This window comes from Melanotaenia boesemani, chromosome 13 (genome assembly GCF_017639745.1).
Source record: "Melanotaenia boesemani isolate fMelBoe1 chromosome 13, fMelBoe1.pri, whole genome shotgun sequence".
In the NCBI taxonomy this organism is placed as follows: domain Eukaryota; kingdom Metazoa; phylum Chordata; class Actinopteri; order Atheriniformes; family Melanotaeniidae; genus Melanotaenia; species Melanotaenia boesemani.
In genome coordinates, this window is record NC_055694.1 from 16835988 (window position 1) to 16861147 (window position 25160).

At 38.2% G+C, this 25160-nt stretch overlaps 1 protein-coding gene across 2 annotated transcripts; it reads left to right on the forward strand.

The window, feature by feature from the left end:
• cacnb3b (calcium channel, voltage-dependent, beta 3b) lies at positions 1-24474 on the forward strand. Of its 2 annotated transcripts, none has more exons than XM_042005044.1 (14): positions 1-84; positions 14849-14968; positions 15111-15233; positions 15377-15498; positions 15725-15777; positions 16094-16113; positions 16312-16392; positions 20892-20950; positions 21145-21245; positions 21418-21569; positions 22095-22190; positions 22279-22449; positions 22530-22577; positions 22676-24474. In XM_042005044.1, exons 1-13 carry the CDS (start codon positions 46-48, stop codon positions 22557-22559), a joined length of 1167 nt encoding a protein of 388 aa, XP_041860978.1. In that variant the 5' UTR covers positions 1-45; the 3' UTR covers positions 22560-22577; positions 22676-24474. The 2 variants fall into 2 exon arrangements, with proteins under 2 accessions (XP_041860978.1, XP_041860977.1); XM_042005043.1 differs by lacking the exon at positions 1-84 and adding an exon at positions 11356-11430.
• The last annotated feature ends 686 nt before the right edge of the window (positions 24475-25160 follow it).

Below are 25160 nucleotides of genomic sequence, written 5' to 3' on the forward strand. Positions count from 1 at the left end.
TCACCCAAGTTGAGCTGTGGTGCACGAGCTCCCCGTTAACTGCCGATGTCCCTGACCAATTCAAGCGTCTTCCTGCTTAAAGAGGTGGGCTATTCTCAGTTTCTCCTGCTCCAGATCATTGACGAACGGGTGACATGTTGCAGTGCTTTATCCACGTGCAATCTCTCCCCATTACATTAACATTCGGACATAAACAAGCAGCGACGACTGGATCACATCCCTGCTTGTAGCAAGATGGTGCTGATTAAATTAGACAGCCTGACCTCAGCGGGAATCTTTCACTTTCGAGCTGAAGAGTCTCGACACGCATCGGCATGTCAGGGTGTCAGCTGAAATTAGGGGCGCACGAGCCGGGCTTTTAATTGTTCATTTAATATTATATTGACCAAAATAACTGCACTGATGGTCACCTGAGTGCAATGCAACACATGGACTGTGGCTATGTTTACGTTTCCAGCTTTCTTTCATGATCCAAGGCAAGCTATTGTAATCATATAATAATTATAATCATATGCCATTCCGTAAGTCAAAGTGTGATAAAACTGTTATATAAATAACGTTCAAACTAAGTAATTTTATGCAAGACAGCTGATCGGTCACTAAGTATGAAGTTGCGACCAGTAGTGGAATTAAACTAAATGCATTTGCTCCAGTGCTGTATTAAAGTGCAAGTTTCCTACTTGTTCTCGACTTTTCCCCTTTCTTTTCAACTATGTCTAAGAGGCAAATATTGCAGATTTCATTAAAATACATTTACCTGACAGCAGTTACAGCTTACCTTGCAAATGAAGAAAAAAATGGAATATTTTTAGTTAAGTAATCGTTTCATAAAAGTGTTCCTCCTTGGAAAAGAGCACTTTTACAATGGGGCATCTGTATTTACTGACAGCAAGTAAAGGATGTAAATTCTGCCTCCAGTACTTTGACAGCTTATACTTTCATTCCACTTTTCCAGGAAGTGACACCAGGAATTCCACAAATAGGTTGTAATGACAACGTAACGTTTCCCCTCTTACCACTTTAAGTGTTGCAGTCAATGATGCAAAAATAACAAATGATGCAGCAATATGCGTTAAAAAGTGTAACAACATTAATTCAAATAACTTCACGGCGTAATATTTTACCACTTTATTAATTCTCTCCCAATAATCAAATACACTTTAAGACTTTTAAAGGTATTTTTAATTTTTATTTATTTTAAGGTATTGAATTGTATAATGATGAAAAACAGTCTGACGAAACAAAAATGCAGTAATTCAGTATTTATACCTTTCATCTGCTCTTTTAGATGGTTTCTTCTTGTATTCCCTTAAGTCTGGTGAGTTTGGCAGACCTGCTTAAGCATGATCAATCTGAAATGCTTTAAAGATCAAAACAAAAGCAACTATTACATTAGTTTGATTATTCTTTGATTTTTGTAAAACCCAGATAGAAAGACAGATACCATAACTTTTCTAATGAACATATATGCTGCAGGTTTGAAAACCGTAGTTAGAAAGGTAATTCACCATGCATCCCAGATACAATCAGCACAACCATCTGCATCTCTTTGTGCCTGTTCACCACCCAAAGGGTTTGGACTCTGCTAAAGGTAATTAAAAAGTTAAGAATGATAATTTTCGCCATGCTGCCAGCCAGACAGTTGGCAAAAGGGAGATCATTTGCTTCATTGTGTGTTTGGTTGGCAAATTGCAAAGGGTCTAGCTGGTCTGCTTTCACCAGACTCATGCTGAGGTGCTAAAAGTCTCGCAGCATCTCACTGAGGAAGAGTTAACATTTGAAATAAAAAGTGTCCTACTGTAAAACAGTTGGCAAATCATTTGTGCATAATTTGATTTAGAAAGCAAGTTACTGATTAAATAAAGTAACAAAGTATTTCAATTTACTAGACAAAAACTATTTCAGAAATATGTGGAGCAGTTTTATTTGGTTTAATGCTTAGCAATAATGAAATATCAGTAAAATACAGGAGGATTAAAAAGCTCATTTAAGTGTGCATGATGATCATATTAATGCTGATCATATATTGGACTCTGTACTTACGATCAGTAATGTGTAACATTGTGATATAAATATAACAAAAACAAACAAACAAAAAACATTAAGGGGGGGATATCTCAGAGAAATATCTCACATTGTAAAGATATTTCCACCTTCAACTATCTTTCTGCTTATCAGTAAAAAAAAAACAAAAAACTGCTCAGCAAACATCTTCAGCTGAGCTTACGTAAGATCTATATGTGCATGTTTTATTACTGCATGAAGTATTCTGTGTGTGAGGTGCTGCTTGGAGACACTTTCAGTCACTTAAATGGCTTCCTAGTCTGTTTACCTCCTCCCTGCCCTTTCAAACAACGATCAGGTCTGTCCTGAAACATATTCTGTACCTGAGTGTCTGAACCTATAAAGTACTGTACAAGCCTCACAAAAGGATTTGGCAGCAGCCAGGTGTCATCGTCCTCTACTCGAAAATAAAAATCAGCATCCTTGATGCCTTAAAATAGCCCCTCATCCATAATGCACCAGCAGCAGCTCTGCCCACAGAGGCACTTCATATGGGACACACTGACAGACATCTGCACTCAATGCTTGGGTGCATCTCCTGAAGCTGCCCTCTCCCTTTCCTGCCTTTCTCCTGCTCAGTGCAAAGCACTGCAAAGTTTGACTTTCCAGTCATTCATTCATATTTTATTCACATCTTCTGCTCATGCAGAATTCTACGCCTCCTCCATCTTGCTCTCCTTCAGTTTTTTTTTCTCTCCTCTGCCTCACTGTTTCCTGCAACCTATTGTATGAATTATGAATATCAGCCATGCTAGAGATTTTTTTATCAAGCCAAAGTCATGGTTTTGTGGAGTCATACAAGCATATTGTTAAGTTTACACTGGATCTAATTAAAGGCTGTCAGAAAGAATACAAATCTTCCTTCTCCATTTTAGATGTTTGGTTAGATGGTAGTTAAAAAAAATGAGCTGTCAGAGAACACAGCCAACCATTACTTCTACAGAACACACTCTGTGAACACAGAACCACATAGGGGACTCCCCAAATGTCAAACATAGTCCTTATATTCCTTCATCACTGCAAGACTTTCTATCATCCCTAAACTTGTGGCTTTTGGCATGTTGGAATCCATAGTTACCAAAATAATTCTGATGGGACCTCAGTTTCCTTGTTGAGATTGTGTCTTTATGAGTTACATCCAATGGTTGTGTGCACACACCCCTTTTAATTTAGTGTGTAATGTAGTGAGTGTAATTTAGTGAGTGTGTTCAAATAAGGGGGGCATTTCATATGGTTTGAATAAAATTAGTCAGTTTCAATGTAAATGACCCTACACGAAGAGTAACATCCATTTCTGTACATGTTTTGAGTCGGATGCTGTATGATGTGTTTTTGTCAGCGTCAGACATTGGTTGTCAAACCATGCATTTTTTCTGAAAGATGCCATTGCCTCTAACCAAATATCACATGGCCATCTTAACCTGTGCCATGGTTGAACACAATAGTCGTGAATGAACTACACAACACAATCCCACCGGACAGGGTAGGTGGAGATGAAAGGAAAGAAGGGAGGGGAGGAGTGAGGGCGGAGAGGATGATGTGCAGAGCATAAGGCGCCTCGGTGACGTAGCAAAGGGTTGTGTACTGAGAGTGGTGGAGAATAGAAGAGGAGGGGATGTAAAGACAGAGAAAGGGCTAGACTACTTCCAAGCACGCTACAGTACACTTCAGTGTTACCCTAGAGAGAGCGCACACCATGACTGACTAGCAGGGGGAGTTAAGAGACGGGGAGTGAGCTCTCCTTCCTCCATCTGAGTAAGTGCACTGCTAGCTGAGCTACATCTATTCTCTCTGCTGCAAATTTCAGAGACACCCTCCATAAATTGGCAATAGATCTGTGCATGATTTTTCAAATGTTCCTGCTTTGTTGGTGTGAACAGATGTAGGTTTAGTTTGTAGAAATAAAATCCTTCACTTCTGCTGTTCTTTCATTTTGACTAAAAGTTTGAGAAGTGGAGTTTGTGTATGTAGCTGCCAAAGTGGAAAACACTGTGATTTTTATGTATATTGGAGCATTTGAGGAAATGTGATGTATACTCAAATTTCAGCACTGACATTTCTGTGAAAAGTCTGTGTTGCACTAAAGCAAAAATTGGTATTTAGAGCAGTGGTGTGACAGAGGAGCAGTGGTGGGAAGCTGTGGGCACACTCGCTCATGCTTTCTCTGTCAGTAGGGGGAAGGAGTGCATTTGGGACCGCTAGGCTTCCTGTGCGGGGTCAATTAAATACTGCATGAGACAGAGCACTAAAAGCCTGTCCCGCGAGGAGCGAAGTGCTTTGTGTGTTTGTGTGCGTGCATATGTGTGTGTTGGTGCATCAATGTGCAAGCTTTGATTAAATTTGATGAACCAGCAGTGTTGAAAGGACCTGATATCTCAGTTCCAGCTTTGAACTCCTGTTTAGAAAACTGTGCTTTATTGTTGAACAATGAGGCAAGAGAGCAGTTTGCATGTATTCTTTCATTCATGCATAGAACTGGTCTAGTCTAGGAGAAATTGCATTTCTTTTCTATATTTCTATAAGTTTTCTTTGTCTTTTTTACTGTAACCCTTGCAATCTTTACTTACAAATGAGCTTTTTTTTGTTGTCCCAATGCTGTGTGCTCATAAACACGGTTTAAGCCACATGACAACAAAAATATTTTGATGTAAAGTTGCAATGAGTGAATATGTAGGACGCCATTACATATTGATAAATCCGACATTCCCTCAGTTTGCTCAACCCACCAGTGAAGATGTACCAATTAGGCTTAACTCAAACCTAGAGCCTAAATCAGGTCAGCTTTGAACAAACATATCTGATTTAATGAAGGATGCAGCACTGTGCAATTCAGCGTTGCACTCAAGGTACACAGCTTTATGTGGGTTAGCTCCAGCCTCTCTATGCTTTGAAGCAGTTTGGTGAAGTCAGGTTGAGGGATCCCTGGGGGGGATGAGAGCCTATGTGCAGTGTAGCCGACAAGGCCAAGTTGACAGCGTGGATGAAAGATAGATTCCTTGCCAAGCTTGCTGCATTCTGCTCTTCTTCCTCTACTTCACGTAAGCTTCACTGTCAGTCTGAGATGAGTCACATCTTTACATTGACATTGTTGCTCGAGCAGCACTTCTTTGGAGCAGTTGGCTAAATAATGATGAGTTACTGCAAGAAATTGATGTCTTTAGAGACAACTTAACTGTATAAAAAGTGAATGCTGAAATGGAATGAAAGTAGAAAGGCTCTGAGGTCTGTCAAGAGCTATTACAGACAGGAAAATTATTCTGAAGTAAGATTAGAGCAAAGGGAGAGTGGAGCTGCAAAGGACAGTATGGAGTATCAATCTGGGTGGCTCTTATATCGATCCACTCTGCCCTACTCTGGTTGCATTTCTTGCTAGCTCTGAATGATCCACCTCTCTCCATGATGCTGCCTCAGCTCCTGCTGCACTAAGACAGTGATTCTCAACCTTTTTGAGCCACAACCCCCAAGACAACATACATTTCTGTTCGCGATCCCAGACTTTTAATATGGCATGAGTTATAGCTTCATTGTTTATGGAGTAATGTGTTAAAAAAAAATAAACACATTAATTTCACAGATTAATGATTTTTCAATCACATCTTAATTTTGATAGTCCCCATAAAAACATCAGTTTCAATTTATGTTTTTTTAAAACGAAATGGCGACCCCCTGGCATTATCTTAGGACCACCATGGGAGTCTGAACCCCCAGTTTGAGAAAGGCTGCACTAAGATACTGTAGTTGGGTTCCACACTCTTCAGAAGTTAAAAGTCTGGACATGATGCTGTTCCCAGATTTTTTTGGAGAATCTTAAACTCTGTTGACCCTCATGTGCTCTTCACTTACAGTTTGTTGAAGACTTTTTGACACATGTGCTTGCTACGTTCTGAACACTGGTACTGAATCATTGGTAAGATTTGTACCTGATTAATGTGGTATAAATTATTATATAAATGATGATACTAACATTAATTTCTATTTTCTATGGTGCTCTCTGTCACCAGGTTTTCAATCATAGTGATTAGTTACACTAAAGAGGTTGTGTACAGTTTAATTTTTGAACAGGTTAATGCAGAAATAATCAAACACAAACAAACAAAAGAAAAAAAATGGATTTGTTTTAATTTGTTACCAGCAGTGGTTCAACTTCATGATGACTATCTTCAGCTTTGCAAAATTCAGATATCACATTGCTCTCATTTATCATTTAATAATTTGTTAAAGTTTGAGTCGCCTTTTTAATTACTTGGTGTACCTTTTTGTCTGACCAGCAACACCATCCAAAACAGTTGCAGATGTTCGTTTAGGTCTACAAAGGTCTGAAATGATGCAATTCAGAGAGACTGGTGTTTCCTTGCAGACTCAGCTTAGAGCAGAATTATCCAGCCTCCCCATCTTTATCTCCATACACATATTCAAGTTGTGCTGCATTCTGTGCAGTGCAATTGCTCTTCTCAACACACATCTCCAAAAATTTAAAAAACACACAGAAGAATAGGCCAGTTTTTCCAACCAGTCGACGGATTGCTGTGTCTCAAACTCCACCCTTTTTGGTTGGATCAGTTAGATTGGTACCCCAATAGAAGGGTCCCAAACAAATTAGGACGGGTCGGATATTAGGGTATCCTTCCCAGTTTTCGTGTGTGGAAACGCAAAAAAAAAAAAATAAAAAAAAAGCCCCAACCAATACACGTTGGTGGAAACAGGGCTTTTGATTTGCATTTGGAGTCAAGTTCCTCATTTAACCCTTCTAATGAAAAAAAAAAAATATATATATATATATATATAATATATAATTAAAAAGGGAGCTGTGGTACTACAGTCTAGTCTTTAGTGGTATTTTCACCAAAACATGAAGACTTGTGAGAACTTTGAACAAAAACACAAACACATTCAAAAACATTCACCAGTTTTCTTTAAAAGAGAAAAAAGGGATCTGTCTATAGTGCAGAGACAGAATGAATGTTGTTGGCTGATGAGAGACAAGTCTCTGTCTGTTTACTGTTTTCCATAGAGGCACTGAATTCACATTCAGATGGGCAATCTCAAGTCAGTGAATGTAGCTGAGCCCAGTCCCAAATCTGCTTTGCTCCTTGGGGGAATTCATTGAAACTCAGTGAACTTTGACAATCCTCTGCTATCTACTCCACACTGCCAGTCCCATTCTGTGATGGGAGGAGTGTGAGGAAAGGAGAAGAGAGCTATATTTAGAACAAACAGCAAAGAAATAATAAAGAGAAATACTCCTGTTAATCTCCATTTCTGTTGTTCCAGTGGTTTTACCATGTTCTTCTTTCCAGATGATTATTTTTAGCTCTCTTTGGACTTTTTCCACCATTTCTTCTCATCTTAATCATCTTGCTTTTCCTGTTTTAATTATAAATAGAACTTGGAGAATTAACAATAGTCAAGCACACATGAAAATACAAGTAAAAAAAATAAAAACAAACTTGTGTTTAAGATCTTTTTGAGTTGCTTTAGCATTTTCTTTGCTGGCCTTTTTGTTTCTCTTGCTTGTATGTCTCCCATCTCTGCCTCCCTCTGCAGCTGTTTGCCATTTTTTGAACACTGCTTCATGCACAGCACTAATGATGAAAATATAGCCACCATGTCGTCTCTATACCACAGGCATCTGAGAGTTGTTGCAATAATAATGTGTGTTAGTGTCTGTGTGTGGCTGTGTATGCTTGCTTCCCTTTAATTTTAAAAAGCCATGCAGAAATATAGCCCTGAGACATTTTCAGCTAAAAGCCTTGGTGAAGTGCACATAATTCCTGAGCAGCTAAAGTTGAACGGGGGTGAGAGTGCATGCATGCTGCCAGCATTAATGGACCCCAAAGTAGGGTCCTCAGTGCCTGGGGCGACCTGATGAGTGGGCATGCAGCCCTGGCTTGCTAGGAACAATGAGGCTGTTTGCAACAACAGAGACCTCTATGCTGCTTTATTAAGACATCTGATGTACTTTACATGGCTGCTTGCTGACTCACCCCTGCATTTCTGTTCAGTAGGCTCATGCATCACCTTGCTGTCAGAAGGTTGGTGCAGGGCAGATGGACAGGAAGAGGGGCATAGCCCTGCCCTCTTTTGTTAATACCCTGTCCCTGTTCACTTCTTTTTATTTATGAACACACCTCTGTCATCCAGCAATTTACGCCCTTGTAAATGTTTTATGCATTGCTCAGCAAAAGGGAACCATAGACATGTAGTGGAATGGCAACTGCAGGCTATTTCTCAGAATTAAACAGTCTCTTGTCAGAATGTATTATGGCTACTTTGGTCCACAGTGCAAAAAGTAACATTAGTAAAATGCTAAACAAATTTTTTTATAATGACTTTATATTCTTAATTTGTTGTCATACCAAATGATCCTTGATCCTGATATGATCACTGATCCTGCAGTGATCATATCAGTCATTTATTCCAACCCTTAAATACAATTCATTATTCTAGTCTGTAAAGTACCGCCCCAACAAAAAGGATGATAAATAAAACACTACAGCGCGCCTCATTGTCAAGTCTGTTTCCAACAAGACACAAAATCAGCATAAGGACAAAAGAGGGGTGGTTGAATTGAACACACTTTGCTTTCAGAGATGTAGGAACAAGATCAACATACCTTCCATCAGTAACAACACTTTTCAGTTCCTCGTTGGGTAGACCAACCAACCAACATCAACATCAACCAAGCTAACATAGGTTGAGGTTGATGTTTTTAATATGGCCTGAATAGAGGTGATTCTTGGGTCTCCAACCAGCATTTATTGCCCTTTTATTATGATCTTGGATACTTATAACGATGACAGTAACATGTTAATAATTTTATCTTTAAACGTATTGTTACAGAATTAAATTCTTCAGGTGCAACTTTTAAATGTTCTTTGACATCTTTCACTTCTTCTGACTTCTACTTCATTATTTACTATTTTCATTTAATTAAACAGGAACAATACGATTTAATGTAGTTCCTGTTCTATTGGCTGGTTAGGACTGTGCACTTTTACCAGTTTGTTAATTGTGGGCGGCAGGGGGCATTGATCAGAATGCATATAGATGAGCGGTTGATTTGGGTTTGAGGTGTTTATTACCATTAAACAAAAAGGTAACTGTATGTATGTGTGGTTTCTTAAACAGGGAAAAAAATATAACAATAAATTATCTATATATTTCAGCAGTTTGCCATACATTTCACAACCAACACTTCAAGAATTACAAATAAACATATTCATCATGCAATACCTGAGGTTATACAGAGGCATAATGTGGAAATAAGACAATACTATGTAAGGATAAATAGGTAAAGAGTGGGGTGAAGCTCTGCCCGGCTAATTATCGAGCAGAAATATAACCTGCCAGTAATGGACATTTTTTTACAGTTCCACTCGAAAGAGATTAAACTAGGTGCTGAAACCTGCATTTTGACCCGTACATAAGTAGTTTTCAGAAGCATTAAACCTACTGGACACGAAAAATAAAATATAAACACTTGCACACAATAACTTTCATCCATGCACTTAATTTGAAATTATGCAAGTTCTGTATTTATTTTCAGCATCCTGACGCCCAGGTAGTCACCAGGACAGACTGAGCTGCTATGAGCTAAATTAGCTTCTGGATTACCTACTTACCTCTATCTCACGCTCTTCTTTACTTTTCCCCGTTTTTCATGTCTTTCTTTTGTCACTGCCAGACAGAAAACTTTGCAGTTTTATAAACCCGCTTGTTCCTGTTTGTTTAGAAGCACCACTACCCACAGCAAGACTGAGGGGTGGGGCCCCTTTAGGGAGTTCTGTAAATCTTGTCATTGCATACTCTCCACACCACTGCTCTGTCTTGATTCAAGGTTGGTTGGCCCTTGGAGGCCCCCTTCTGGCCCGGGGCTCCAAACATTTGTCTGGTTTGCCTGTTGGCAAGTGATGCCTCTGGGCATAAATAATCATTTTTGCTGTTTATACATTAATGCATAAACACAAATTAACATGCTAATTTCACACAATCTCTTTGCATTAACGTGTTACTTTTGACAATTTTATTTAAAATCCCTTTGATCCCCTGAAATTATCTTGGGGACCCCCAGTTTGAGTTTATCGCTCATGCAGTAATTATCTAAAAGAAGGCTTGTATCTGATTGCTAAGGTAAATCCAGGTGCCAACTTCTTTTTTGGCCAGGCATCATTATAGAAAGGACATGTGACATTTAATATTAAAAGGTCCCATATTATACATATTTTCAACAATTTCATATGGGTGTCAGAGGTCCAACAACATTGTTTTCAAAGTGTATTACCCCAATATCTGCCTTGGCTCTTAATTTCAGCCATTCCAAATGTGGCTCTGGTGAGCTCTACTGAGAATAGGCAGTTTTTGTGTCTGAACCTTTAAATGTTCATAAGTGGTATCTGTCACACCCACCTCACGCCCCTCGCTAGGAGAGGATCCGGCTTTCACTGGCACCCGCTCAGTGATTTTAGAAGGCAGGTTCAGCTAGCCAGGGGGCAATGGTTATTTCTCTTTGTGAGGTCACAAAGGAAAAGATCTCAGACTCACCCGTTTGAGCACACATTTGCTAAAAAGTGGAGCAAGCAAGTGAGATAGGTGACAGAATTTTTGGTCTCATACACAGACTATGAGGACACAGTTAACTAACCATTAGTTCCCTTATAAGTCTGGGCTGTGTGTAAGTAGTTGACCAGTAAGTTCTGGTCAACCATCCATTAGCTTCTGATTCCTTGCTATGTCGTTCCCTAGTAACGAAGAACAGTTGTGAACACCTTATTGTAAAGTGTGACTGTTTTTCTCCATTTCTCTGGTTGATCATTGTTATAACTTCATTGTGTGGTTTATATGCTCAGTTTATGTTCTGTCTTTTTTTAAAGAAGTTTTTTGGGTTTTCAGGGTGACAGTAAACACCAGTTATTATAGGATTATCCATTACAGGATCTCTCAAAGCAGAAACTGACATGAAAGAAATGTGTTAAAAGTCTAAAAGGCTAATGTGAGATCTGTGGCATGGTAGAGCAGCTCGGAAGAGAGTAGAGAAGACGAGGAGGAGATCGGCAGAAGAAAGCTTCTTTTCTTACAAAAGGGCTGACTAGAACCAAAAGAAATCCACCGTACACCACCAGTATGCAGGCTTGTGCACAACAGTGCTGCAGTCTGGGCATCAATTTTGTATAGGAAATGACTGTTGAGGCAGCACAGCAATGGCTGTGAAGCACTTAGGCTGAGCGCGCCTCCCTCTCTCTCCCCACTGTAACCACGGGGTGATGGGAGGAGGGTTCCGCCGTTTGTGTGCCATGGGGGGAACAGAGCCCTGGCAGCTGAATCATGTCTGCCTCCGACTCGAGCGCTACAGGACTCATCTGTAACAAGGTATGCTGTTAATGCTGCCTCTTTTTTTAATGACTCTGCATGCGAATTCAGCCTCTTCATCCATGTGGCCCCTATCTGTCTGTTCTGAGACATCTTCTTCCTGCCCCCCCTCCCCATGTTGTTTCAGCAGAAGTCTATTCTGGTTCACTCACTTTGGCAGCATCTCCCCACTTGTCCTCCCGTTCCTTTCTCCTGTTTTATCCTCTTCTTCTTTGGACATACGGTGTTGTACATATGCTATTAGTTTATTTATTTCAACTTTGTCCAGGTTATATTACAGCTCTGCATTAAGCAAGTGGCTAATGGTTATTACCCATCTGTTGATCATAATTAATTTTGACCATAAATTTATTTAAAAAGCTTATCTTTGGTTTTGGCATGTAGTCTTTTGGCATGTTTGGGCATAACATTTCTGCCCTGGGGACAGATGTATTGAATGTCCAGCAGAGGACCAAGACATCGAGGCTGAAAGAAACCCCAACAATAATGCTGACATAATTTCTTGCTATTCCTATGCTATTTCTGTTTTTATATGTGCTACTTGCAGATCTTTAATATGTTTATCAGTTTCCTTATTTTGTTTGGCAACTTGTTTTGGTCATCTTTGACCGTTATTGTCATGTTCATTTGTTTTTGGTGTCTGTTTTTTTTTTTTTCGCATTCTGTTTTTTTTAATCATTTGGTGTCTCATTTATGTTATTTTGTGACTCATTTGGTTGTTTATGTTTATTTTCCTCAATTATGTGTAATAATGTGAACCTTTGTGGTTATTTATTTTGAATATTTTACTTGTCTTTTATGGTGATTTAGGTCATTTCATCACATGTGATGGCATTTTTGACTGTTTTATCCTCTTGTGGTCATTTTATGTCCTCTTATGTATTTCTAATGTAATTTTTGTTTTTTGTATATTTATATATATCATACTTCTGGTCAGCCCTTGAGCTCTGTGTGTTCTGCTCTTCCATGCTTGTCTCTATGAAGCCATTCATACTTGTCAATATTGTAGACAAACCCATACTTTTTTCATGATGTCTCTACAAATGTGCAAGTCCATTTTAAGATAAAAAAAAATCAGACTGTAATTTAAAAGACAAAAATAGGCAGTTTTAATAACTATGTATAATTACATGCAAACACTTGTCCACTTGTCTTCTCTCTCTTATTAAATATGGCATAGTCTAACTTCAATATTAAGGTTTAGTATAAGCCACTGGATCAAGTAAAAATGTCAATGAGTTGTGATAAAGTCATCTTGTTTGTGATGAAGATGTGCTCCCCTCTGCTGGTGACAATATGCAACTGCTGTTGTGTCTCCACCTCACGTTTCTGTCTGTAATGGGACTTCCAGCCATTTTTCGTTACCATCTAATTTCTTGTTTCCTCTCACTGAGAGGACATCTGCATTGTGAGTGTGCGTCTATAAAAGTTGAGACAGTCAGAAAACACAGTGAGCTGAATGTGTCAGACACATTAATGCTCTTCCAGCACCCAAGCCCTTGTTTCTGTAATTATATTAGATTCTTCCATTGATCCTAGTATTGTATGGAGGTGCTATTTTTAGAGTGAGCCTGTACTGAGCACTCTGCGGTGAAATATATTACTGAGTCTGACGATGTGATTGTTTCTCCTCATTAGATTTTTGTTGTTTCATGTGGATACTGAAGGTTATTGGATTATCTTACAGATATTTGATAGGCATACTTCTGATATCTCAGACTGTGTTTAGCTTTAAACAAGACAGCAGAAATGTGTCAAACTTGTCATCCAGGTACATTCTATAGTAAGCAGCAGTGTGTGAATGTATCATGCACTTGTCAGACAGCTGAAAGGTACTGAAGCAGCAGAAGAACAAGATCGGTAAAGGTAGACGTAAAGAACCACAAACATCAAATCAGTTTCCTGAGATTCTTACACAGTTAATTTTTTTTTAAATTATGATGCATTATCAGTAATTGCGATGGAACACCTAACTGCAGTTGACAATGTACCCCACATTAAAACTTGAACCATTAATCATCTTACACTGCTGTACTTGTCTAATGTTTTCTTGTGAGCATTGGGGGTTACTTTAAGACTCTTCTTTGTGTTATTACTCATGCAAGTTGATTTTTTTTGTTGTGGACACTTACTAGATATCCATGCAGTGTGATGTAAAGAGGTGTGATGTTTTTACAAGCAACTTTAAGACATGGACAGTGGACCAAGACAAACGGATTGTTGCAGCATATAGTCATTCATCAAGTTAAAACAATAACAAGTTTGTGGTAAAAGAATGCAGTGAGTATAGGTGACAGCGATATATAGATAATGTCTGCTAATGAGACTTTTCGTCAACAATCTGCAGAACATTTTGTGCTTTAATTAGGTTTTGTTTTCTCTGCTGGAAGACGGTACCACCTCTAGCAGGCTTTGATATTCAAATGATGCCCACAAACTCTGTTCTGGATTCAGCTAAAACTTTTCTAGGGACACAAGAATAACAAAGACAGGATGGAGCTGGTGGGAAGGAGGAGATATATGGACTGAAAAAAGGGGGATTAAAACAAGCACAACATTCTTATGGGGCTATATTTGGCTTTTTTTATGTGGTTGTTCCTGTTTGGTATGTGAGGTGTCCTCCAGCTTTTCACTCAGCTGAGTTTGCAGCTATAAGAGAAGAAATTAAATTAGTTTTATCAGATGAATATAGCCATGACTTCGCAAAATAAGTTTTGCTGTCCATTGTCCATTTTTAGACCAATCCAGAGTGACCAGTCTGAAATTTGAATACAAGAATATGAAGCTAGATATTTTGCTTTGTATTCTCAGTATGTTCATTTTTTATGTGTTTGGTTGCACACTGAACTTCTGACTTCTGTCTGGCTGAGTGAATAGACAAACAACCAGATTGTGCTGGCTGTTGATGTTCTCATGCACATGTACAGCTGTTTTGGAAAGCTAGGACAAAACAGAGCTAGCTACCTGGTTTCAAATCCATTTCTTAAACTTCTGAAAGGTTTGCACAGGTTGTGGTATGAGAATCCTGTCAACACAAACCTTTTCTTGATGTTCACAGTATACATATCTATGATCAAATAACTTATTTCTGAACACTTATCCACACAAAGCAAAACAAAAAAGTGTCTTCTTTTCCGTGTAAGAATGCACAATGGACTGCAAAGCCTCATTTGAGAAGGAACACATACCAAACAGACAGATAGAGGACAGACAGGTGCAACAGGAAAGATATGAGTGATACAGAGGAGATGTAAATAATCTGTTTGAAGCATTAGTTTTGCTACCTGACATTAGTTATCAGTTATGGGTAATCCTGAACAGCTGCAACAAGGTGCTGTAATGTGGTGGATTTATCTCCTCTTTCTCTCTGTGAGAGTTATTTGTACTCTTCTTCTCTCTCCTCTCTTGTTTCTGTCAGGGTTCAGCCGATTCCTACACTAGTCGACCCTCTGATTCCGACCTGTCCCTGGAGGAGGACCAGGAGGCGTCTCGGCGTGAAGCCGAGCGCCAGGCTCAGCTGCAGCTGGAGAGAGCCAAGGTGAGAGCACCAAAGTCAAAGATTTTATTTCACCTTTTATCTCTGAGCGACCTGGACATATAAAACCCACCTTCCAATGAACCAATTAAGTAAATTCCCACATATCTCATTCATATTTCTCAATTTCTTAATCTTCCAACAGTCTAAGCCAGTAGCTTTTGCAGTAAAGACCAATGTAAGTTATTGTGGAGCCCTTGATGAGGATTGTCCAGTCCAAGGAGCCGCTATTAACTTTGAAACCAAAGACTTTCTGCACATAAAAGAGGTGAGACCCCCTGAAATTCTGCATTAAGATTTTCACAAACAAGTGAAGACACATTATTAAACTATTAATAACTGTAACTATCAAATGATGAATGTGAAACCATTTAAAATATTTATTTCTTAGTGGTTGTGTTTCACTTGCAGAAATACAACAATGACTGGTGGATTGGTCGCCTGGTGAAGGAAGGGGCAGATATCACTTTCATCCCAAGCCCAGTAAAACTGGAGGCCATGAGGATAAAACAAGAGCAGAAAGCAGCAGCAAGGTCAGAGATGAAGGATGTTTATTACTCCTTTACTTGTCTATGTATTTCCATCTTTCTGTGCCCCATTTCCACCAGCTTTCTTTCTTTCTTAAGCAAACTTTGAAAACTTGTCTTAAATATAAGTATTTATTGCTCATGTGCTGGTTTGTTTTGGAAGTCGTTCTCTCTAAATTGCCTCCTGAGGGGATTCACGCACAATGAAACTTTGCATTACGTTGCTCCACAGGAAAGGAGGGAACGCGTCATCCGGAGGCTGGAGGTCCACCCCTCCATCTGCAGGTAAGTGGTGCTGAAGAAGTCCTGCTGTTTCATCTGTTTGCTGGGACTGCATGATCTCACATGGTGAGATATGCGTGTAATGTAGGGACTATTTTTGAGTTTAAGTGCTCCTCTTACAGGTATTTGATGTTTGGAAACATTCTATTTATTAAATTTTTTTTTTTTACCTAATAAGAAGGCTGCCTCTTTAACCAAATTTTAAATGAACATTTCTTCAACCCAGCAAGGTTGTTTTTTCATTTGATAGAATTAGTCATTAATTGCTTATAGCCTTCTTATCAGTCCTATTTAATGTCCATTCTGTTTATTCTAAAAGCCAAACAGAAGCAGAAACAGGTATGTTATTGTTTCCCTCTGTTTCCCACTTTATTCCCACAACTTATATGACTACATCCAGTATTCTGCCATACTAAATGTACTGCAGCATATTTTTACCTTTTGCGTTTTGTTAGTGAGCACTTTTATTTTTGCTGAATTAGATTATAGTGTGTCATTAAATTCACTTAGGCATTTCTCTGATTGTGGCCCATGCAGACTGAACATGTTCCTCCATATGACGTGGTTCCCTCGATGCGACCAGTGGTGCTGGTGGGCCCTTCACTGAAAGGCTATGAAGTGAGTAATCAGCACTGATCTGCAGTTAGTAAAGTGTGTTGCCTTCTATTAGGAAAACTCAGTCACAGCAGTCAGATGGAGCATGTGCTAAAATAATTTATGAAGTTTGATCTGATGGTCTTTCATTGTTGCAGTATTTTTTCTTTTTTTTAAATTCCTCCTTAATGTTTAGATTTTTATGCAGCGACTCGTTTAAAGTTTTTGTCGGGAATGTTAAAACCCAGGAAAACCACATGGGAATCTATTTTATTTTTGGCTCTGACAATACCAATATTACCCAAGAACCTGTACTTTAACTGTCACAAAATTACACCTTTGAAACAATCAGAATTTTTTTTAACCCTACAGTGATGGCATTGATTAGCTCATTTAATCTACAAGGAGCATTTTTTGGCATTGTTGGGGCATGGTCACTGCAAACACAATAATACAAAGTTGTTTTGATGATCTTTGATATACAGTATAATGAAACATTTCTATCCTAATAGAAGTGTACACTTCCAGGGTGACATGCTGTCATTAGTAAACTAAAACAGATTATTGAATGGTTGACGAGTATAAAAATGATGTGATATTATGCTTTGGCCTTGACAGCCACCAGCAGAATACCAAATAAAGGAATAACTTTTCGAAGAATGAATCCTCCCTCCTTTAACATTCCAGAGACATGTAGATGCAGCTACCAAGAAGCTTAATGTTAGTTTTTAGTTTTGTTTGCTAGTCATCTGTAGTAGCATAGCTCACTGGATGGCTTTTCTGGTCTTATGGATACCATTATTTGGGTCCAGACTAAAATATCTCAAGAGCTATACTAATGATTTTTTTCTCTATAGCGCTACCACAAGAATCAAATTAATATTTTTTAGAGAGGTGCCCATAGACGGTCCTTCTGGATGAGAGTCATGGCGTCTTTATTTGACTAACTTGTCATCTTGTGCAACCATCTGTTCAAAATTTGAAATTGTTCAACACTTTGACTAAGGATAAAAGGGCTTAAAACCTAATGATATTTCCCTTTGCCTCTGCTACAATTTACGTTTCATTGGTTAGGAGTACGTCAATAATCTATGCAGTGTGCTTAGGCAAGCAAATTATTTGTAGCTGATGTGCTGTATGTATAGAATAACAGCCCTGTATTAATGTGCATGTAAATGGGTGAATAAGGCTTGTACTATAAAGAGCTTTGAATGGTTAATATGACAAAAAATTCAGACTACATTATATTAATGCAGTCTATAATCCTTGTGAGCAGCGCTATTTAGCAAAACTGCAAATTGTCACTATTTTCTGTTCCAAGCACAGTTTGTTGTTTTTCCCATCTCAAAATGCTGTACTACTGTAAAATGGGATTATATTATTATTTCATGCCTTTTGTACACTTACATTTCAATAACGGACACTTTGATGATCATTAAATTAATCATTAAATGAACAGTAGCTACTGTAGCTATAAATTACTCCGTTTTGGTTTAGTGCAGTGGGATTTTCTTCTGAGGACTGTTTTTGTGTGTTTGACTTTAATCTTGCTTGTGTTTCCTGATTCAGTAGGATTTCTGTGGTTTGCCTCCATTACACCATTAACACTCATACTCAGCATAAAAGCTGCATTCCTCTGAAACTGTTGCACAAACAATACCATCCTAGATCCATTTGAGTGAAACAGAAAAGCATGTATGTCAGTTCATATCCGCTAATGTGTGTGATATTCACCTATACTTGCACACACACATGCGTCATTGATGAGTTATATAAAAATACACTGCAGTCACTGCACAATATGTCAACTCTGAATGAGAGTGGTTGAATATGTTGAAATCTGAAGCATGTAATTGCACAGTGTGTGTTCATGCTGTAGCTTTTCTCTGCTCTGCTGTGACTGCACAGGCAGTTTGCCAAGATGTTTGTGTGTGTGTGTGCGTGTGTGTGTGAAATATTTATGTATCACTCTGGTGATGTGCTTTGGGGATGCTCCAGTGTTGAATACCAGTTTGCCATTGCACATATTATATACATCCTCTCCCTGATGCTCCTCAACAATGTCTGTTTCTCTCTATTACACTGTGGAAGAGCAGCGGCTCTGTGGGCTTTATCTTCTATTCAGAGGCCATTCATTTTTTATGGGTGTTTGAAAATAGAAAGTACAAACACACATTATCTCTACCCTTAAATGAGACATCCTTTTCACAGGGTAACAATTCAAACTGGTAAAAGTAACACAGGCCAACAGTACAGGAATTTTGTTTCTTCTATTCATTTACACTTCTATTCAGGCAAATCATTATAAGAGGAATGGAGTGACACACAGCTCCAGTCCACCTGTTTCTCCCTCAGAGTCTGCCTTTTTTGAGATCTGTTGTACTTAATTACCCCTGGAGCATGAGGGAAAACATAAAGTAAATGACTTGAGAGCTCAGATCACATATCAAGGTAAAACAAAAATATTTGACTGGCAACTTTATGTTCTGAAATACCTACATGTTCTTCTTATATTGTTTCTTTCATTATTTGATCATTTGTGTTGTCTGGCAAGGGAAACGCAGAATATAAAGTGGACAAAAATCTACTTTGTGATGGAGTGAAACTGAGTCTATAAGGAAAATGGTTCAGCGCATCTGTTATCAATGCTTTTCTACCTGTGGTTCTTTGCTGTTTGGAAGTTCATCCTCTGATGTGAAACTGGTTGTTTTTGGCCCAAGTTGGTCCCTCCTGGCTTGACTTGCAGCCAGTCAGAATTTCATCAACTTAGCTGGTTGAAAGCTGTTAGATTTGTCAGAGGACTGCTCGTCTGTCCTTCCAAAATGAAAAAATGGACATCTGCAGGGACTGAGAGCACCACAGACGGCACCTCTATTGAGGTATAAAATGCAATTTACAACACCATTGAGAAATGACATTGTTTTTGTTCTGTCAGATATTGGTTAGTTCACCCGTGTTTGTTGTTGTAATAGTAGTGACATTGCTGTATTAACGGTGCTTTCAGTGGCAAATTTTAAACTACAATTTAAAATTCATACTTGTTTTAAACTAGTAAACTATTACATTATGTCAGAAGTCAGATTTCCTTCTAAGGGTATATAATATTAAAAATCGGGAAGAGCATTATAAGCTCAGGTGTATCTTATGTTAAGTGAAATACATAAATATTGATTAGATTAGATGGTTAAAGCAAGAGCAAAGGGGTTTCAAATTTCAAACTTTCAAGGAACAGCAAATGCAGCCTCATCTAAACTTGAAGGACGTAGAGTGGCATGACTTTACCCCTTAATCTCAACAGCTCACGTTAAGTCACATTTTCTGACAAAGGGGACCTAAAACAAAATACCAGAGTTGTATTTTTTGGGGTTTTTCACTCCACATGTGTCTAAGGAAATAAACTCTGGTTAGAGTGTACCCAATCCTGCTTTTTCTAGACTGGGAATGCAGAAAAGCTCTTGTCAGTTTTTATGTTTTTGCTGAAGAGCTATTTTTATATTTGGTTTTGTCTTTGTTGATCTAGGATGCTACATATGATGCTAGGATATATTTGCCATGTGGCATTTTAGGTTATGTCAGTTACACTGCCTGAGCTGCTGCAGAAAGGTTTCAGTTGATGAGATATGATGTCATTTTAGGAGGAAGGCTGCTGTGGCTCTGATTAGGGTTGCCATGACTTGTTTTATATGCTGGCCAAAGTGAATCCAATCATTCAGAGGCATCATTTTTAGACTGTAATCCAGACTTTATCCTCACTCAGTCAAATCACTGTAATGCACTGTATTAGTTAGTGGATCCTCCATCACTCGTCTCCAGATGGTACAAAATGCCACTCCTGCTCGTCTTTTAACTCGCACACATAAACATGAGTACATTTGTCCTGTTTTGGCTTCCTGTTCATTTTAGAATAAAATTTAAAATGGTTTAATTTGTTTTTAAACCCCTTTATGGTTTAGTGTCACCACTCAGAGGGGATCGTGCCTTTGCTGTTGTTCCTCCCAACTTGCAACACATCACACAGGCCTCCTTGTCAGTTTTTTTAAATTTTCTTCTTAAAATCCACCCTTTGTCTTTGGCTTTTGACACTTTGTGAGATGTTGACTTAATCTGATTTTATATATTTTAATTAATTTTAATTTATTGATTTTTTTATTTTATTTGTTGCTTGTTGATGTTTCTGTACAGGATTTTTGTCCCATGTGGTTGTTTTTAAAGTGCTTTACATAAATGTGCAATACAAATAAACTTGCTTTGCCTTATAAATAAAGTTGGATTTGATTGGATATGACCTGATTTCTGCTTTTTTTCAGTATCTTATTTAAATTTTTTTAACATCAGTTCAGTCTTTTTCCATTCTATTGCTACTTTGACTCTTATTTTTATTGATCATAAAAGGAAATAGTCCCAAAATAAATGTAGCAATAACTCAGTCACTGTCAAATATGACCAGAAATATGTCCTAAGCACACATGGATGTAAATTTAATAACACTTGTCTTTTTTAACTTCACTTTTCATGTTTCTTAGGTAACTGACATGATGCAGAAAGCCTTGTTTGACTTCCTTAAGCACAGATTTGATGGCAGGTGGGTATGGCTGTCTGATGCAGCTCAGTGTAACTGTGTCTGAGCTGTTTGTGGAATTCTGCCTCTCACATTTCATGGTCAACAGGAAGCATGATGAAGAGAATGTATTTTTAGCTGTGAGAGAGTACAAGTTCATGCCATCATTTGAAACTGAACAGTTATGGATATAAAGTGATAAGACTCTTCTTCCTTAGGATCTCTATTACACGGGTGACTGCTGATCTGTCGCTGGCAAAGCGCTCAGTGCTGAACAAGAAGGCCATAATGGAGAGATCCAACACTCGCTCCAGTCTGGGTGAGAGTGATGAGGAAGTTGACTTTGATCTTTTCTTGCTAGAAAAATTATGAATATGTGCTAAGAATAGATGTCTCTCTGTCTTTAATGTCTATTTAAGTAAATTTAAGTAAGTGATGCTGTTCAAAGTGATTCATCCAAAGATTCCCTGTCTTTGTTGTTTTTCTCTCAGCTGAAGTCCAAAGTGAAATAGAGAGGATCTTTGAGCTGGCCAAGTCTCTTCAGCTGGTTGTCCTGGATGCAGACACCATCAACCACCCGGCACAGCTCCTGAAAACCTCACTGGCTCCCATCATCGTCTATGTCAAAGTGTCCTCACCCAAAGTAAAGTGACACCTGCATTAAGAAACCCAATGAAGACATGAGATTTTGCTCCTGTTGCAGTTTTTAGTTTAAAGCTAAAGAGGAATAATCACTTTGTTTGTTGACAGAAAGAATAAAGGCTGCTGTTCAGATTAGTGACTTTTAATTTTAATTTTTTAATTCAGTTCAAAGTATTTGCTGCTTCTCTAGTCTGACATATTAAACTGTGTTTCTGTTGTTTTTCTATGTTTTGTATTTCAACTTTAGACTCTTGTTTTGTTGTTTTTATGTTTAGTCTTTCTTTTAAAAGATATTTGAACTTAGACTGTTCGAATTTATGAGTTTCATCATATTTCTGCATTACACAAGTAATGATTTAAGAATTTTCAGGTGGAAGTGGGTAATGTATTTAAGAAAACAGAGATCAGCATGAATCACTTAACTTTATTGAAGTAACTTCTAACCATGTTTGTAATTATCTTCATTATATCAATTTTTTCTTTTTTTTAACTTCTTAAATATGTTTATATCTGACTTATCTCACAGGTTCTTCAGAGGTTGATTAAATCACGGGGGAAGTCACAAAGCAAACACCTCAATGTCCAGATGATGGCAGGAGACAAGCTGGCTCAGTGTCCACCTGTATGTCCTTCTTTGTGTAATGGCTTGGATTCATTGTTTTTTTTTTTAATGGGCATTGTGAAACTTTCTTTTTCTCCTGGCTTATCAGGAAATGTTTGACGTAATCCTGGATGAGAATCAGTTGGAAGATGCATGCGATCACCTCGCAGAGTACCTGGAAATTTATTGGCGTGCTACACATCTCCCTTGTTCTGCCCCAGTTAACCCCTTACTAGACCAAAGTGTGGTCACCCCACCTTCAGCTAACTCCAGCCAACAAGTAAGACAAACAACTCAGCTTTGGTTCATCAACATTAGAACGCCATTTTTCAATGGTTCTTCTCTTTTCTCTGTCTGTAGTTTTCTGAAACTCAAGAATTGATAGAATGATCACTACCACATATGAAGGTGAGTATACTGTTTATATATTATTATATTATTTTTATTTATTTATTTTTTGTTTGTTTCTGGCTAACACTTAATACTTGCCTCCTGCTTTCCTACAGAAGTAGCTTGCGCTGTCAGCTGGAGACAGGCCAGTCAAGTGTAAAAGCACAGGGACCAGGGCACCACCAGGGGGCAGCAGCAGCCCACATCTCTCCAAAGCCAGCCACCACCTTCTCCAGCCACACCTGGCGCAGGGAGAGAGCAAAAGCGAGTTCTCTGAGGAGAGAGAAAGAGCAGCATGCTGGTGAGCTGGAGGAGTAGAAGACACAAATACAAAGGGAGGGGCAGGAAGAGGCTGGAGCAGACAGAGAAGCCTCCACCTCACTGCTGCCCCCTCGGATAGAGCTCCCTTCTCCCACCATCACTCAGGGCCGCTTTCTGCAGCTGGACACACTGGTAACAACAACCAGTACAGCAGCATAATCACTGCTCACACCTGACTGCCCCCTCCTTCACCACCCTGATCTTAAAACGTATCCCAGTTCCTAGATGAGTCAGCCCATGTGTGTTCAGACACCCACAGGCTGATGTCCAAAACACACACAGGCTGATTCAACTCTCACTGTAGACAAACTCCACACCTATGAAGCTCTTCTATGTTAGACAAAGGTACTGTAGCGTGGCAAAGCTGTCAGTAGAACGTGCATTTTCCTAGTACAGGAATCTTAGATCTTCATGTCTGATACTCCTCACCATCAGGTGTATAAAGAGACAGAAAATTGATTCAGTATGTCTTCCACGTCTACAGCTTTAAGTGAGCTGTCATTCCAAATGTTTAACCAAATGTTTTCCCTGAGACACAATTGCTTCTGTCAGAGTCATTCCAGTGTCACCTATGCAGGCAGACTCGTGGACAATGAACAATTTATCTTCCTTTATCACTTCCTTTAACTCCTTGTTTATCAAAAAAACCTTCTTAAATCCCTCTTTCTATCAACCGTTTTCTATTAAACTCTATGCTACTATCTATGATTCATATCTTTGCTCTCAGTTTAACTGCAAATCTGTATGTAGCAGTCATGTAAAACCCGTGAATAGCAAGCACAGACATCCAGTCTATATGCATCTTTGTCACAGCTGTGAATGTAAAATAATGCTGGTCTATTGGCTTAGGGAGGATTATTTACAATAACTGTTTGCAGATGGATGGAGGCAAATCTTGTTAGAGTTCTTTGACAAAATTTTAATTTCTCTACAAATAATGGACAAATACAAGACAAATCAATGAGTCAAATATATTTCTTTAGAACAGCATCTTATGATTTTGTGTTTCAAAGAAATGAACTAAAGACAGTTTGAGCCATATAGAAACATTTGTTTATGTAAAACTGTAAAGCTGAGATTGATCAATATTTAAAAAATTGTTCAGGCCACCTTTAAAAAAATAGAAGAGGAAAAGAAAGTAGTGTATCATCTTTAAAATATAGCTTTTCTGCCATAAAACGTTCAAAAACATCTTTACTTTTCTGTAGCAACAATGGTCATAAACATATATTTGAGATAAGTAATGAAAACATAATTTAGCATGCAGCTGCAAGACAAAGTTTGTGCATTTTCCATATTTCTGTATGGATATGACTGAAGACATTTTCACACAAGCCCTAAACCCAAAGAAGAGGACCTGGTTTAAAAAAATAGAACAAAATATTATATGTGAGTGTTTATTTATTTGGGAAATTATAAAATATAACATCTATAAGTGGCAAAGTATTGGAACCTCTAGAATTTCTAGTTCTTTTTAAGTTAAAATTACACTCAGGTCGTTTTAGTGGTATAACAGTTACACATGAATCTTGTTTTAGTCACAGAACAGCAGTTTGATCATCCCAACATCTTTGCAGAAGTGAATTAAAGAACAAATAAGGTCTCAGAAACGGAGTCAGAGAGAGTCAAACATAAGCAGTTAATGATGAGAACCTATAACAGCTCAAAGTTTAAGCTGTTCTGTAGACACAAATGGGCTTAAACTCCTTCAAGCCGATACACATCACAGAGCAATAGTTTTCAGAAACATTTGGTTGCAGTTCAGGGTGTAACACCTGAAACTCAAAGCAGAGGTTCACTTTTCCACTCAGAAATGTAATATTGGATCATTTTCTTTAATAAATAAATGCCCAATGATATAAAAAAATTTCACATTTTTTCACTTTGGCAACATTTGGTACCTTTGTCCAATTCTGATGATGATTTCAGTCATTCTTAAAAAGAAATATAAATCATTCCTAAGGGCTCACAAACTTTTTTTTTTACAACCACAATTCAAATATTGTTGAGAGATTTAAAAACTTGATTGAAAATTAATTTAGCCTCAGTTTTCAATTTGTAGGATAATTTAGTCTCAGTTTTCAAATCAAATTTGAAGAGACGAAAAACTCCAGAGCAAATTTATCATTTTATTTCAGACAACCCTGCCTGTAGTCTAATAACATAATCAAGTGTGATAATATATATCACTAAACAGACCACATAATTCTCTTTAGTCATCATTCAGATTTTAGTCTTCACTGCTACCTGGTGGTGTAGTAGTAACTAAAGAAGCATGTC

Coding starts and splice junctions, on each gene's coding strand:
- cacnb3b (XM_042005043.1), top strand. CDS start 11,386: ATGTCTGCCTCCGACTCGAGCGCTACAGGACTCATCTGTAACAAG. Junction 15,778..16,093: donor GTCCACCCCTCCATCTGCAG/GTAAGTGGTGCT, acceptor TTATTCTAAAAG/CCAAACAGAAGCAGAAACAG. Junction 22,450..22,529: donor CAGCTAACTCCAGCCAACAA/GTAAGACAAACA, acceptor CTCTGTCTGTAG/TTTTCTGAAACTCAAGAATT.